General features: G+C 42.5%; 1 protein-coding gene across 7 annotated transcripts in view; it reads left to right on the top strand.

Moving 5' to 3' along the window:
• The window catches only part of PATJ (PATJ crumbs cell polarity complex component), a 353,127-nt gene extending 340,779 nt beyond the window's left edge, over nt 1–12,348 (top strand). For 5 of the 7 annotated variants that reach the window (XM_035018405.1, XM_035018407.1, XM_035018410.1 and 2 more), the window contains 3 exons: nt 1,869–1,975; nt 5,333–5,474; nt 10,347–12,348. In XM_035018405.1, coding sequence (XP_034874296.1) covers nt 1,869–1,975; nt 5,333–5,474; nt 10,347–10,493 — 396 coding nt within the window. In that variant the 3' untranslated portion in view covers nt 10,494–12,348. The remainder of the gene's footprint in view (nt 1–1,868; nt 1,976–5,332; nt 5,475–10,346) is intronic. The other 2 variants (XM_035018406.1, XM_035018408.1) reach the window with 2 other exon arrangements.
• Nucleotides 12,349–16,509: the final 4,161 nt, after the last annotated feature.

The raw sequence follows: 16,509 nt of genomic DNA, 5'->3' as shown, positions 1-16,509 counted from the left end.
CCGTACTTCTGCACTGATGACTATAACCTAGAAGAAGAACCACCGGTCAGAACGAGGAGTAGCCCGGGAGCTCTGGAGAAAGCAGCTCAGAACTAGTGGAGATGGAAGGCATCTCCAGGCTAAGCATACAAGGCAGGCTTTTATGATTCCCGTTCAACAGATGAGAAAGCTGAAATTCAGGCACAGCACCATTTAAATGGCAGAAACTGAACTCCAGAACCTCATTCTTTGTCCCAGTGTGAGCTGTCACAGCCATACCGTATTTCCTTTGAATGCTTTTGAATTTATTTGCAGGTTACAAATGTAAAGTGGATGTTTACCTGTCATGTACTATTGTTTGGAACCATCTAAAAAAAACAATAGGGAATCAGATAGTCATTCTTTCTTTCTTTCATTCACCAAATATTATTTGAGCATCTACATGCTGGGCAGTGTTGTACATAATGAAGATACAGTAGTGACTGAAACAGACAAGCTTCCTGCCCTCGCACTCTGATATGATGCGACAGACAATAAGATAAATAAGGTAAAATAGATGAAGTTTGTTAGACAGTAGTGGTGGTGAGAAGGAAACACAAAGCAGAGGAGGGTATGAAATGTTGGGCTGAGTGTTGGTGTGGAAATTTTAGTTACAGTGGCCAAGGAGCTGTGGGAAGTGAAGGAGCCACCCGTGCAGATGCTGATCGCAGAGTGTTCCAGACAGAAGGTGGAGCACCAGCGGAGCACTAAGGTGGAGACGCCCCCGGCATGTTAGAGGGACAGCAAGGAGGCCAGTGTGGCTGGAACACCGTGGCCGCAGAGGAAAATGTTAAGAGCTGAAAGCAGAGACATAACTGGGCAGGTTACCCGCAGATGACCTTGTGGGTCATAGTAGGACTTAAACTTGTGACCTTAGGGAGCTGGGTTTCCTTTGGACAGTTTTAAGCAGAGGAGTGTAATCATCTGCTGTGTTTGAACAGGACCGTTCTAGCTGCTATGGAATGAGTCGGCGAGGGGCTGAAGCAAAGAGAACAGCCAGGGGACTTTTGTAGAACTCCAGGCAAGAGATGATTTTGTAGAAAGACCAATAGAGAGGCGCCTAGTGGCTCCGTCGTTAAGCGTCTGCCTTTGGTTCAGGTCATGATCCCAGGGTCCTGGGATGAGTTCCGCATCGGGCTCCCTGCTCAGCGGGGAGCCTGCTTCTTCTGCCTCTGCCCCTCCTCCGCTTGTGCTCTCCCTCCCTCTCTCAAATAAATAAATAAAATCTTAAAAAAAAAAAAAAAAAAGACCAATAGAATTTTATGAGAACTGTATGTGGGTTGTGAGAGAAGTAGTCAAGGACGACACCGAGGCATTTGTTGAAACTGAAAGAATGAAGCTGTAGTTACCTGAGATGAGGAAGACTACCAGAGCAGAGGTCGGAGGGGGTGGGCTCAGTCCTGGCATGTTAGCTTTGACATACCTGCTGGACATCCCACTAACTGGTGATTGGATAGAGAGATCTGGAGTTAAGAGGTGGTGTGGAGATGCAGATTCAGGAATTATCATTACATAGATTGGTATTACAGAGATGGTATTTAGATGATCAACTAGGGTGAGACAAGATAAGATGAGCTAACTAAGAGGAGGTTTAGATGGGAGAGATAAGAAACTCAAGGACGGAGCCCTGTGGCACTCCCATAGAGGTTCAGGAAATAGAAAGGACACTAGGAAAGTATGGTGTCATGGTAGCCAAATGAAGACAGTAGTTTGAGAGAATAATCCATTTGTGTCAAATGCTGCAAATAGGTTGAGTCAGATGAGGATGAGAACCAACCATTGAAGATCGTGTGGTTTCTCTAATTCTCCCCGGACTTACGGTGGGTTTTCTTGTTCTGATTTTCCCCCAGGTTGTAGCAGATACCAACATAAGCGCCATAGCAACTCAGCTTGAAAACATGTCTACAAGCTACCACCTTGGTTCTTCCGCTGCTGAACACCATCCAGAAGACACAGAGTGAGTATTCGAGATGCACAGTGCCTATTACGTGTGTGGGCAAGGCTCAGCGAGACCTTTCCAGAATCTAGAGTGTGCTTTCTAGAGAAGAAGAGGGATGAAGTACACATTACCTTTCCTCACTCCTAGAGAATCTCCAGGAACGCACCAAGGTTTCCTGATTTCTCACCAGGCTTGGTTCCACGTAGAACTTCCTAAGAGACTACTGTCAAGGGCCTGCACACACACTGCACCTGGTTACTTTGACACGGTTCCTTCTTCCTTAAGAAATCACAGATTCACAGCCCAGGTGCACCCTGCTGTATTATGCAGGGAACTGTGTGTTCTAAGCTAAAATCTTGTTCCGAGATTAAATCTTACTGTTATACTTGCTGGGATTCTTCATTAAAACCCATCATTGCTATTACAATTGTTCATGAAAGCAGGGTTTCTCACACTGGAATGTGCACATTAAATATCCACGGAGCATATGTAAAATGGCTCATTTCTCTGGCCCCATTCTCAGAGACTCTGATGAGGTGGTCTGTAGTGGATTCCCCAGGGCAGTTTTGCTACGGATCGGCAGAGGATCTGTATTTTCAGAAATGCTGCCTAAAGTTATGCCTCTCCGTACCGCCAGTGCCTGGTCACCAGTAGGTGCTCAGTAAATGCTTCTTGACGGATCTGAATGTTTCATTGGAAAGCGCTGTTGATCACAGACATTTCGAACTTTCTCCCGGTACTTCGCAGCTTAAATGACACCTTTGAGTTTGTTTTTCTTGAGGAAGGAATATTAAACTTAAGCTCGTTTTTATTTTTCTCTCATTATGAAAGTAATAAATGCATGCTATTAAAATATGACAAATACATAAAATTACGATATTTTCAAGTTACAGTGGCCCTGACCCTATTATAGGAAGAGTACCTGGTGCACCTTTAGCATCCTTTGATGTCCCTATGGAAGTACAGAGATGCCCTTGTAATCTTGGTTCCTTTGCTAGGAACCACAGCTCCTGGCAAGTTGGGAACCACTAGCATAAAAGGATTTATAAATTATTTATAATCCAACCGCTGTTAACATTTGGAGATTCTTTTTTATTAGTCTTCTATATGAAAGTAAATTAAAACGAATTGAAAATGTGAGATAAATGGAGGCAAACTCCATCTGAGGTTGCCAACTGAGGAGTGGAGTTACATTCTCCCCCTCTCCCCGTGAAAACAGGTCTCTCATCACGAAGAAGCACAATTACGAAGGTCTCTAGTGATTTGGTGGCTCCCAGGGCCTAGCTCTAAGACAATGACTTCAGACATCTAGATTCCTATTTCAGTATCCTTAGAAACAGGGGGCTGCGTTTGAAGAGGAACCATGTATTATCCAATTCATGTCTGGCCGGTGCGCCATGACGGAGAATACTTACAAGGCCACGAAGTCATGAAATGGGGAGCCTTGTTCATGACATCATTACCGTGTGGCCGTAGGGGATAATTCATCATTATTTCAGCAGATCTTTATTGAGCACCTTCCGAAGGCCGGCTACTGTACACGTACTGGGCTCTGAGGATTCAAATTTAAAAAACAGGTGAAGGCATTGCCCCAGTCCTCAAGGAATTGCCAGAGAATTGGGAAAACAGGCCCATAAATCCACGTTTGTAAGAGTTGATAAGTATAGGGGAGCCACGTTCCACGAGAAAGATAAATAAGCACAGGGTGCTGTGAAACCGTGGAAGTGGGGCACAACCCTGTTAGGGCGTGTCCTTGGAGACACTACCGCTTCGGCTGAGTTTTAAAAGAATTGGAATAAGCAGGAGTGGCATTGAAAACAGTTAACAATTTATATGACACGGACGTTCAGCAATTACTATGGATTGCCTGCTGTAAACAACCAGTAAGTACATCGGTGTGAACCAGCTGAAAATCCACCCGAAAATAAGCCGGGCAAAATTGAGGAAGGGGGAGACGGAAGAATATTCTAGTCAGAACAGTGTATGCAAAGGTGGCTTATATCCCAGTTTTGCAGATTTCTCTAAATCCATGAACGGCTGAGTTTATACCACACAGCTCTGCCCCTCGGACATGCATGCTGCCACAAACCAGGTGCGGCGTCCAGTGTGTAAATATGAACCCCCGACGGGGAAGACAGGTGCCGGGATTCCGGGGTTCCTTTAGGTTTTCACCCTTTGGACAAGGGCATTTGGGAATAAGAAATTGGCATTCGCTAAGCTTAAACGACTTGAGCCCACATTTAATTTTTAGCCATGTTATTTCTAAGAGAGAAGACTTCCACACTGGACGAAACTTTGAAAATCTAAATTACCCATTTGAAACAGACAGTCTTTATCCATTTTGCTTCTCCTTGGTTTCTCTCTTTTCTCCCGGATTTCACTTCTCACGGACACAGTCATGATCCTGAGTTTGTGACAAGCACAATGCAGACAGCCGGGAACAAAGGTGACAGGTGACAGAGACTTAAGGAGTTCGTAGTCTGGTAGAGGAGAAAGATGGCTCAGCAGCACGCCACAGTATAGCGAGTGCATGGTGGACATCTGGCCGCACTGCAGAGGGATACAAAGGAGGAGCGGCTGACTCTCCCAAAGGAAAGCATCACCTTGGACGGGGGGCTTTGAAGAATGAGTTCCCACCCTGGGTCCCCTAGGGGGAAGTGGTGGGCGAGGTGTATGGGGCTACTTGGGCAGAAAAGGAGCAGCCGTGTGCTGAGCTTGCGGCTGGCATCCCTATCCTGCACAGAAGCCCACCTGCAGACTGGCGGTCTGCCCCTAAGCTAAGCGAAAGCCCACCTCTCCGTCTGCCCGCACCTTCTTTAAGGATATAAAGACAGTCTCATTCAGCTTTAAACAGTAAGTGTCAAGGTTAAAAACTAAGCATATAGGGCGCCTGGGTGGCTCAGTTGGTTAAGTGACTGCCTTCAGCTCAGGTCATGATCCCAGGTTCCTGGGATCGAGTCCCGCATCGGGCTCCCTGCTCAGCTGGAGGCCTGCTTCTCCCTCTCCCACTCCCCCTGCTTGTGTTCCTCTCTCACTGTGTCTCTCTCTGTCAAATAAATAAATAAAATCTTTAAAAAAAAAAAAAAAACTAAGCATATAGAAGGGTGCTGTGACAAGCTCAGCATCATGACTTTATTTTTCATTAAAAAACAGTTTTACGAAAGAGAAACCCCTAAAACATCAAGTCATTAAAGACATATTGCTCCTCAGTCCCGCGTGACACGGGAAATGTGAAAGTAAGCTTCTAGGTTGCTCTCTGAGAGTTCGATTTCATAAACTGGCCTTCATAGTTTCGCAGTATGAAAGTCTCTCTCAAATCTGTGTTCTTCCATTAAAATGAAATTCCCTCTCAATATCTATTCTTGAATTAAACAGCGTGCATTGTGTTTTCAGAACACCTCCACCTAAGATTATTACTTTGGAGAAAGGCTCTGAAGGATTGGGGTTTAGTATTGTAGGGGGTTATGGAAGTCCCCATGGAGACCTGCCAATTTATGTCAAGACTATATTTGCAAAGGTATTTTTTTCCTTTTTACTGTACTTTTTTTTTTTTAATTAAACCTAGGTGAGATTTTTTTTAAAGTGCTTTGCCTTGCTTACTTTTACCTCTACCTGGGTGTGTGCTTATATGCTTATTTCATTTTAACCTTGTGTAGGACATTCCCACACCAGACTAGTGAAAGAGGAGTTCTTTTATAAGAGTGGAGTTACAGGAAGAGTAATTTTCTTTGGACCCTATTACAAAAGTAGATTTTAAAAGAGTGTCTTCTTTCAAGAACACGATATAAGGAGCAATTCCCCACTCTTTGGAAGCTGGCCTTGGAAGTATTATTCTGGGCTAGAACAGAAGTTTGGCTTTCTCCTTCAAGAAAAGATGACAGCAGAGGGCCGGGAAGCAGAAAGCTCTGTACGGGCCTTGGGTCGGTACCGCATTAATGGCTGGCTGTCACCAGTAACCTCAGGATGCTTTAGCTTAAGTTGCTCTCTCTATTCCAGGCCTCTGCTAAGGTACTTGCAGGATCAGGCCACTAAATTAGACCCTGACTGGGTAATAGTGCTTCTCAGGAACTAAACATAGCAGTACATCCTACTTGATACATAGGTCATGGTATAAATTCCTACCGCTGCCTCTAGATGGCTCTTAGGTAAGGGTTTGTTTTTGTTTTTGTTTTTAGGTTTCTTTATTTAAATAATCTCTACGCCCAATGTGGGGCTTGAACTCACAACCCAGAGATCAAGTCACATGCCCTTCCAACTGAGCCAGCCAGGCGCCCCTTAGATGAGTTATTTTTAACTTTATTGTGATTTTTAAAGTTGAAATTCAATTTTATTATAAATTTTGAAGATCTCTGAAAAGGACTTAGTGTTGATAGTGCAACTTTACTCTTCATTGGTTTTATCGCAGTCATTTATTTACTCATTGATCCAGTGGCCTCCTACTGCTTTTTCCTAAAAAAATAAAGGTCTTCAAGAGAAGAAATAAGATAGATACTCTTTCTAGAAAGCTATACTATACACTAAATAACAAGTTCACTTTTACCTGTGCAGCTCTTACCACCTGTTAATGGAACCTAACTATGACCTGACATAATCCTTAAGCCATTTGGCATTTCCTTTTGGAACACAATAGGCAGCTGCAGATTTACCCACCTGTTTCCAATTTGTTAGGGTGCCTATTAAGAAGACCTGTTATTCCCAAACCACACACCTGTTGACCTGGTGATGGGCAAAAGGGGAGAGGAAAGGCAGGTCAGAAACATTCTGGATAGCAGTGCTGCCCCAGTCTGATAATTCCCAAGGTGGTAAGCTACATACAGACCCTCCTTTTCCTAAGACAACAGTAGTTGTGATAATTTTCATTTTTAAATTTGGATATATTTAAATATATGTATATATATGTAACAAAGTAGTTGTGACAATTATTTGGGGGGGCATTATTATACTTTGCTTTTTACAAAAGCCAGCTATGTAGGTAAGAATAGTGAAAAACACATTCTGCTTCCCTGCCTTTGCCTCCATAAAGCTCTTCCAGAATGTTTGTAATCCCCTGCTCACTTCATAGGTGGATCTGCTGTGTTCAAACAGAGGACTGGTTAGTTTCTCAGGCCTTTTGACCTACAGCCTGGAGTTAGCAGTCACACCAGCTGTACCCATCTAGACAGCTCACAGACAGTGGGACCGGGTGCAGGCCCTTTGGTCAGGTCCACAGAACATACAGCTGAGAATGAAATGGTCATGCATGGCTGGTGGGTTTTGAAAAGAAACTACCATCAGATCACAGTGGGACAAAGTAGTGGGGATAATGGATGCACGGAAGCTCCCACAGAATCTCTCTTCAAAGGTCCTCATTGAAAGTGCTCACTTAGAAAGCACGTCTGCAAGTGGTAACCTAGGAGGAAATATTGAATATCCTTGATATGTTTTATTTTTTAAGGAATGGACCTTTGTTTGTAAAGTGAAGAACACCTAAAAATGAAAAGCTCTGAATTAAAAAAAAAAAAAAAGTTCTAAAGCCCTAGCTAATAGCCTACTTAGTTCAGTCTCAATAAAAGAATATGCCACTACAAACAATTATTATCATTAGTTTTAGATAGTTCCATAGTGTTTATTATAATGAAATCTCATTGGATGACTTTTTTTTTCACTTGTTTGAGTGAACCAATATATCCAAATTTAAAAGTTTTCTTTAGAGACTCAATAAACCAAAAACTAGCAGAAGAGTTTTTTGGTTTGTTTGTTTTTTGTTTTTTTTTTAATGGTGAAATCCTTCTAAAAATGAATTTTGACACTAAGCTAAACATTTCCTCCATAGGAATTTTGAGGATGTAGGAACAATCGCCATATGTTTTCCATGTTTTTAAACAATGAACATACACTCTTTTTTTAAGTTTACTTAAGTAATCTCTACACCCCAACGTGGGGCTTGAACTCACTACCCCAAGATCAAGAGCCACATGCTCTACTGACTGAGCCAGCCAGGCGCCCAGCAACGATCATTTATTCTTAAAAATGTTTGTCTTCTCAAGTTTCTGGATCTCAGATACCCACAGTGTGGGTTTTTATGGGACCTTCTTAGTGTCCCTAAGCTTCTTTTAATAATTCTCTTGCTCAACTAAGCTATTAATTTGGCCCATCGAGGTCTTTTTTTCCCCTCCAGAAATAGGAAGCGTGACAGGCACTTTGAATGTATAGGATTTTTGGGACTTAATCTGATTAACGGTCTATCAGAACCTTCCATTTCTTTCAGGTGTTTGATTGGAAACTTCAAAGTCAAAGCCAGCTTTAGGTCTCAGTCTTTTCAGCAATCAGATTTTACCATAAGCCAACAAGAAATTGGCTTACAATGACTACAACAATCCTGAGCATTTAGGGAACAGCTTTTCAGAGACTGTGAAATCTGAAAACATGAGCTCAATCACCATGAGAGTTTATTTTATCACACTACCACCATTATTGAGTAAATACCATGTGCCATACACTCACTCCTTAGAATAGGCCAACAGGTAGTTAGTAGATGCCTATTTTACAGTATTAAGGAAGGCTGAGTGACAAACTGGGGACACAGCAAGTCAGTAAAGCCACATTTATGAACTAGATGGAGGTCTGTCTGTGAATCATTTATTTCTTCCTTCCTTTGCTTAGTCTACAAATGCCACACTGATCAAGCAGGAGAGGTCAGTAGTAATGACCGGGTAAACACAGCAATACCTGCAAAAATATACAGATTCCAGAAAGTTGAAAAGTCACCCTTTTTTGCATTACTGAAAATGAAAACTTAAAAAACTGGATATGCTTTTCAAAAAAAGTACACAAATATCTGAGGTTTCCTAAAGTCCTTAGATCTTAGCATGTAACATTTAATAAAATCAAGTTAGCCAAGTAATTCTGATTTTATCCACAAGCTGTTTAATCTTGTCTGTGTTGCAGTTAACATACTTTCTTAAAAGAAAAAAAAGATTTGAATGAAGTTATAAGTTTTTTAATTTTGGTATTAGCCCCCAGTACAGACCTGGTTTTGAATATTCTTTATTATACCTTAATACCAGAATTCCACCCTTTTCACAGTTTTGAAATTCTAGATAATTCACCCATCACCTGAGGACCTTCATACTGCAGGTAGACACAGGTCTCTGGAGCATTAGTGCCTCTCAGTTTGGCTCCTGCCTGAGTCCATCAGGACTGTGGGCCTCGATTATTTTCCCTAGCACTTCAACATTATTTAGGGGACTCTCCCGGCACTAATTTCTCAAGGCATTTTTACAGTTACCCCAACAAAAGGAGAAAGCCTCCTACAAATCATTGCCTAGGTTATTTTCTTTCCTTATTCATCCAAAATATTTCTAGTAATATCACGGTATTTTTAGATAACTTGGTTTTAGAATTTTAAAAAGCCCGTTTCACTTGCTTTGTGCCATTTTGAGCAGCCATGCATGACTGAGTATATAATGAAAGTAATCATTCAGAATCCTAAATGATGAAAGATAAATGAAGTTGAAGCTTTTGAATGTGATATTACAAAATTTTAGAGATGTTACACTTTGTGTATTTTATGTAAATGTTTATGTAAAACAACTGTATTGAGATACAATGCACATACAGTACAATTCACTCCATTTTAGAGGCTGCATTTATTTTTTAAGTTTATTTATTTAATCTTTACACCCAACATGGGGTTCGGAATTCTTGACCCCAAGATCAAGAGTTGCATGATCTACCAACTGAGTCAGCTAGGTGCCCGAGGCTACACTTATTTTTGACAGATCACCTCAGTGCTAATATCTTAATAATGCAATGGGAACCCTATGTAATGATGTTACTGGCAATAAGACTAACACCAGATTCAGTTCTGCCTTTGTCAGTGTCTATGTATTCGTGAATATGACGTTCAAATTCCATTCCATACTGAATATTGAAATAAGGTCCTACTTGTATTAAAAGAAATGTGGGGTGCCTGGGTGGCTCAGTTGGTTAAGCGACTGCCTTCGGCTCAGGTCATGATCCTGGTGTCCCTGGATCGAGTCCCGCATCGGGCTCCCTGCTCGGCAGGGAGTCTGCTTCTCCCTCTGACCCTCCCCCCTCTCATGTGCTCTCTCTCATTCTCTCTCTCTCAAATAAATAAATAAAATCTTAAAAAAAAAAAAAAGAAATGTGAATGTGAGTACATGTCTACTAGTATGTTACCTAAGCAGTGCATAATTATGGTTACTATTCAACCATTATTCAAGTAACACATCCTACATTCGTAATTTTCCTGGTTGAAAAACATTACCTAGAAATCACTTTTAACTGGTAGCTTTTAAAGTTACTCTTTTCATAAGCACATGATAATATTAATATTATTTGTGAACTGCTTGGTCCTGGATTAAACTGGAATGTCTCTTGTTTGTAGGGAGCAGCTGCAGATGATGGCCAGTTGAAGCGAGGCGATCAGATTTTAGCTGTCAATGGCGAGACGCTGGAAGGTGTTACTCATGAGCAAGCTGTGGCCATTCTAAAACACCAGAAAGGGACTGTAATCTTAACTGTGCTGTCGTGAGCCCCGGGTCCTAATCACAAGATAGATGTTGTAGAGTATCCATAGGAAGATGAAGCTCTGAGAGAGGATGAAAAGCAGCCTCCACTAGAATCCACCTTCATTTACCCCCTCACCCTCTTTGCTCAGGAGAGGCGGCTAGATGTCACGGGAATTGTCCAAATCAACCTTCAGCCTCTTGGTGAGGTGAATTTCTAAACCTAGAACGAGTCTTACCTGATTTGCATCTCACATCCATGTTTAGCCACTAGTAGTAACTGGTTCTGATTCTGTTTGCTGCAACCGAAGTTAACCACCTCTCATTCCTGTGCCCTTCTCTGCCCATCCCTCCTCGCTAAGAGGCTTACAGCAAGCTCACATGTCCTCTGATGAACAGAAACAAATGTTAAGCAACTTGTCATCTCACTCATGATTTACTTATGCTAATTGTCTCTTCAGGTATGCCAGAAAACATTAATAGTGTAATTAACTTACCATTGATCCCCATGATGAAACACCCAAGTCTCCTATGGGAAATTATTGTGCTCTTTTCTGCACGACTTAGAGTCAGATATGTCTCAAATTTGTTTCTCTGGATAGATCTTTATAAGCTAGTCATTGGTGATTATGATGAGTCCATTTGCAGACTGTAATCTGAAAATTCTGGAAGGCTTTCTAGTTGTTTTCTTGGCTACATAAACGTATACCACTGAGCAAATGCACCTTGTTCTCCACAGGAACAATTAGCATCCATGTTCTGAATTCTAACCGTGCTAACTCATGTTCAAGTCCAGGAAGTTCAGCTGGAGTTAATGGCATCTCAGTAGGCAGCATCATTGCCTCCCCTTCAGTCTTCAGACAAGCAGGTATAAGCCCCAGAACCAGTCTGCAGAGATCAGTAAGTTTTCCCTCAAGTCAGATGAGGTCTGGGTGGCCTTGGGCTTGTGCAAAGTGGAGTGACAAATTTGAGCATCCTTCCCCTTGGCTCCCTACTGGTCAATCTAGCAGCACAAACTGTAGGAACATAGGGATGGAGCAGCATGCTTGGCCACCAAGTGACTGTGGAAATGAACTCAGCCTAAGAGTCAGTGAGGGGGCTACTTGACTAATGTTTCCTGATCTTCAGGAAGCCCCTCATTTGCTAAAGTTTTACATGCTAAGAAAGCAACGGCAGCAGAAAATACAAAAATACCTTTAAGGTTGAATAGAGGCATTCTTATTTAGGTATTAGCAGGAGGTGGCGGGGAGAGATGCTTATCAGTGAATGTTATAGGTTCTTCTGTAAAAAATGTACCATGAAAGATGAGGACCAGGATCAGTAATAGAAGTAGTTTAGTATCTTTGAACTAAAACACAATGCTACAAATGGTTCACAGTCGTTAACAAAATGGAATGGGCTCTGATTTTAAAATGTTATTTAATAATCACAGATTTTAATTGAGAATTACCTTTGAGTAGAAGTAATCACAAAGTGCATTAACTCTTGTCGGAATATTTTGTGGTTATTCCAAAGTATAGAGTGCCTAAATTTTATGTTGAATAATATGTTTCATGACTGGTATTAAGTTTTCTGAAGTGACATATGGCTTTTGGAATTTCTAACATACCCAAGATGTGCAATGTTGTTAGAACCTTGTCTTTCAGTGCATGAGAAGCTATCAACCTCAGAAGTTCTATGCTAATTGTACCTGCGAGAACACCTGAGGCAGCCAAGAAGAAATGAAGCCCAAATAAAACTTGAAAATGCACCTTAAAAAAAGTGTGTGTGTCTGTGCACACGCATGTGTATACACACACACACACACCTAAGACTTCATATATTTTGAAATGTGATTCTGCTTGATTGTGATGGAATGGCCATTAAATACACATTTGAAATACTACATTGCTGTTGTGTCCCATACACATTATCCTCTTAGGTCATGCCACTATAAGTCTACTGCTAAGGAGGGGCGCCTGGGTGGCTCAGTCGTTAAGCGTCTGCCTTCGGCTCAGGTCATGATCCCAGGGTCCTGGGATCGAGTCCCAGTTGGGCTCCCTGCTTGGCGGGAAGCCTGCTTCTCCCTCTCCCACTCCCCCTGCTTGTGTTCCCTCTCTCGCTGTGTCTCTCTCTCAAATAAATAAAAAAAATAAAATAAAATAAAATCTAAAAAAAAAATAAACCTCTTTTCTCATATAGGGAAGTGGCTTGAAATTAGACATGCTGATGATTCGTGGTTTCAGACCGTATGACCTTTAAAAAACGTATTTCTGAGGGTGGCTTAGCACAGAACTATTGTCCAAAATCAGCAACTTGTGTCACGGATGATAATAGCGTGGGCTTGCGGAACTAGAGTCTGTGCTATCAAAAAGCCACAACGGAGCTGAAACCAGGGCTCCCAACATCGGCCATGCCACGGGGGTAGGGAGTAATGTCCACTCCGTGGCCTGTGCTCCAGCCTCCGGAAGCGGGCACGGTGCTTCAACCCTTTGGTGAGGAATTTTAACCTGGGACACACCTTAACTCCAGGAACTTGGAATTGCAGACTGCTCTTCTTTTAACCCAGCCACACACTTTCCACCCCTCTGTCGTCGAAGAAGTCAGCCTATCCCACCAGATGATGAGCTTCTTTGAAAACAGATTAGGTCAGATTCATCTTCATGTTAATTCCATCCAGTATACTTTTCAAATACTGTATGTCCCATCCTTAGAAGTTTTATTTGGGGACACACACACACACACACACACACATATACACATATATATATCTTTCATTTCCCTCCTCATGTTCATGTTTTCCTTTACATCAGGGGTCAGCAAACATTTGGTGTAAAAACTCAGAAAATAAGTATCTTAGGCTTTGCAGCCCTTTGCAGTCTTTATCACTACTCAACTTTGCCATGGTAGCATGGAAGCAGCAATAGACAATACATAAATGAATGAGCTTGGTTGTGTTCCAATAAAGCTTTGTTTACAAACAGGCAGCGGGCCAAATTTGGCTCATAGGCCATGTGTACTTGGTCCCTGCTTTATATACCTGAACATATTTTAAGACTTATAGTAGTAGTTTAAGATCCTTGTCTATTATAGTATTCCATCGTCTTTGATATTCCTGGAGCTGTTTCTATTGATTTTTCTAATTTTGGATGGGTCTTATTTTTCTGCTTCTTTGCATGTCTGATTTTTTTTTGAATGCCAAGCGTTATAAAACTTACATTTTTGGGTGGTGGATTTTGTTGTATTCCTTAAATAGCAGTGGACTGTTCTTACCCACAGTTTAAATTACTTGTGATCAGGTGGATCCTTTCAAGTGTTGTTTTTTAGACTTTCTTAGGGTGAGCCTAATGAAGCTTTAGTTTAGGTTAATCTCGCCCTGCTGAAAATAAGGATTTATCCTGAAAATTCCACCCAATGCCAGTATATGATGAGGTCTTTCCATCCTGAACGTCGGAAACTATTCAACAGCCCTGCCTAAACCCCAGGCGGTTCTGCCGTGGCCTCGAGGAGTTCCCTCCCATGCACGTGCAGATTAGTACTCCAGCCAAGACTGAGGGGGTCCCTCTGCAGATCTCTATTGCTCTGTCTCTGCGAAGCTCCTTCCTGTCCAGGACTCTGCCTTATAAATTCTAGCCATCTTGGCCTCCCTGAACTTTGATCTCTCCTCCGCCAGTGGAGTCCGTTCAGTTTCCCCTTCCCGAGCTGTGGTCTGGATACTACCTCCTGGCACTACACTGGGGTGGCTGTGGACCTTGTTTCCCTTTCAGGGACAAAAGTCCTGTGCTGCCTATTGTCCAATATCTGAAAACTGTTGTCTCGTCTATGGTGTCCACTTTTCCAGGTGTTTACTACAGCAGGAAGGCAATTCCCAAAGCACTTAATTTTTCATGGGCAAAAGCAAAAGCCCTTTAGCTCTTTATCCTTGATCTAATCTAAGGGATTTAAGATGCTGATGAGAATCAAGTTCTCATAATATGATTCAATTTTCTGTAAGCATTTTGCACTTAAAGAGCACTACACCAGTAAACCCCTTGGTTTTTCCCAGCTTCTGGAATTGACTCCAACCTTGGGTTCCTTCTCACACCTCTGCCCACGGCCACACCTGCCCACGTGACCTAGGAGGGCAATCCCTTTTCAGGAACACTTTTTTAAATCAGGATCAGAACTACCACCACCTTATCTTGGGAGCTCAAGCAACATTGCCTTTCCTCACAGCATTGGCTTTCAAACTATAAGCAACTGAAACTTTTTCGCTTCAATTTCCTCCTCCATTTATATTTTATTTATACTTATATTTTCCTATAAAAGTCAATCAGAATAGACTTTTTTGAGCACAAAATTTTTAATTTAGGTAATAGTTCCATGCAAAGTTTTTGACAGCTTGACTTCCAATTGTCAGATTCTCTATATTTAAGTAAAGACTAAAAAAGAAACATTTCACTGTCTGCATAATGCCAATATAAACTGAAATTTGAAGAGTGTGTGTGTGTGTTTGCGTGTGTGTGTGTATGTGTGTGTAAAGGACTTTAACCTCCACCCCTTCTGAGCAGCATTTTTATTCCCAGTCACTTTAAGGAGCAAGTAAGCAGCTTTGGTCTTGGGTCCCTGAGATGTTGCTGTCAAGTATTAGGACCCAGGCGGGGCAAAGTTATATAGGAACAAAAATTTCTGTGATCCTCTTTCCAGAATCAGATTTTAGAGATGGTGGAGTCTCAGAATTGGAGTCTGTCCTCCCTGCCACACTGCCACTCCCATTTCACAGGTGGGAGAGACATGCCGGCGGAAGTAAGTGGCCCAATTGCCCAGCTAATCTGCAGGCAGGGGAGTCCTCAGTAAACCTCAGTGGGGATTCATCAATTCAGCAAGCTGTTGTAGAGCACCCACACATGGCTTCTAAATTAGCCCAAATTTTTAAAGTTTATTTCAGTTCTACCTAACTTAGCTCTACAACACAAGGCACTTTCAAGACAAAAATAAAAACAAAGGCTAGAAAACAAAAGCTGTTGACAAGACCTGGTCTGGGACGCCTGGGTGGCTCATTCATTAAGTGACTGCCTCCAGCTTAGGTCATGATCCCAGGGTCCTGAGATCGAGTCCCACGTCGGGCTCCTTGCTCAGCGGGGAGCCTGCATCTCCCTCTGCCTGCAGCTCCCCGTGCTTGTGCTCTCTCTCTGACAAATGAATAAATAAAATCTAAAAAAAAAAAATTAAAAAGGAAAGGTCTTTCTCTATTAAAAAAAAAAAAAAAAAACCCGGTCTATCAACTCCCCATACACCCCTACATTCTGGTAAGAATTTCCAAGGTAGGACTTCCCATAACCCTCATGCTTTATGCATTCTTCTCAAGGCAGCCGTAGTTGGTGACAGGTGCAGTGTCGACTGCCTGGTGGCTTGGCTGGCCATGTGCCTAGCTTTCTTCTCCTGGGAGAGCAGAAGAAATGGTGGAGTAAAGGTGGGCCCTCTAGTATTTAACTCCCGTCGAGGTCAGAGTGATGATTTATTTTCCTGGGAACTTCAGGATAGCTGTTTGAAAACAGGCTCTAGGGCCCCTGTACCCTGAGGATTTAAGATTTTATTTATTTGACAGCACAAGCAGGGGGAGCAGGAGGCTCACCAAGCAGGGAGCCCGATGTGGGGCTCGATCCCAGGACCCTGGGATCATGACCTGAGCCAAAGGCAGATGCTTAACGACTGAGCCACCCAGGGCCCTGATTCATCAGTTTTTAAAGATTGAGAACTGGATCATAAAATTACGAAAGCTGGCAGACCCAAAATCTGCAGTGTGAGCTGGCAGGCTCATCTCGCAGGAGAGTCAGTGATGCAGATGAAGTCCAAGAAATTTCCTCTTGCTTAGGAAGGCCAGTCTTTTTGTTCTATTCAGGCCTTCAACTGATTGATTTAAATGTGTCATCCAAAAGCATCCTCAGGGTGCCTGGGTGGCTCAGTCGTTAGCGTCTGCCTTCAGCTCAGGTCATGATCTCAGGGTCCTGGGATTGAGCCCCACATCGGGCTCCCTGCTCCGCAGGAAGCCTGCTTCTCCCTCTCCCCTCCCCCTGCTTGTGT

The sequence above is a fragment of the Mirounga leonina genome, unplaced genomic scaffold, assembly GCF_011800145.1.
Source record: "Mirounga leonina isolate KUSES-001 unplaced genomic scaffold, KU_Mleo_1.0 Mir_173, whole genome shotgun sequence".
Classification (NCBI taxonomy): domain Eukaryota; kingdom Metazoa; phylum Chordata; class Mammalia; order Carnivora; family Phocidae; genus Mirounga; species Mirounga leonina.
Note: the sequence above shows the minus strand (reverse complement) of the source record. Positions and strands in the feature narration are given on the sequence as shown.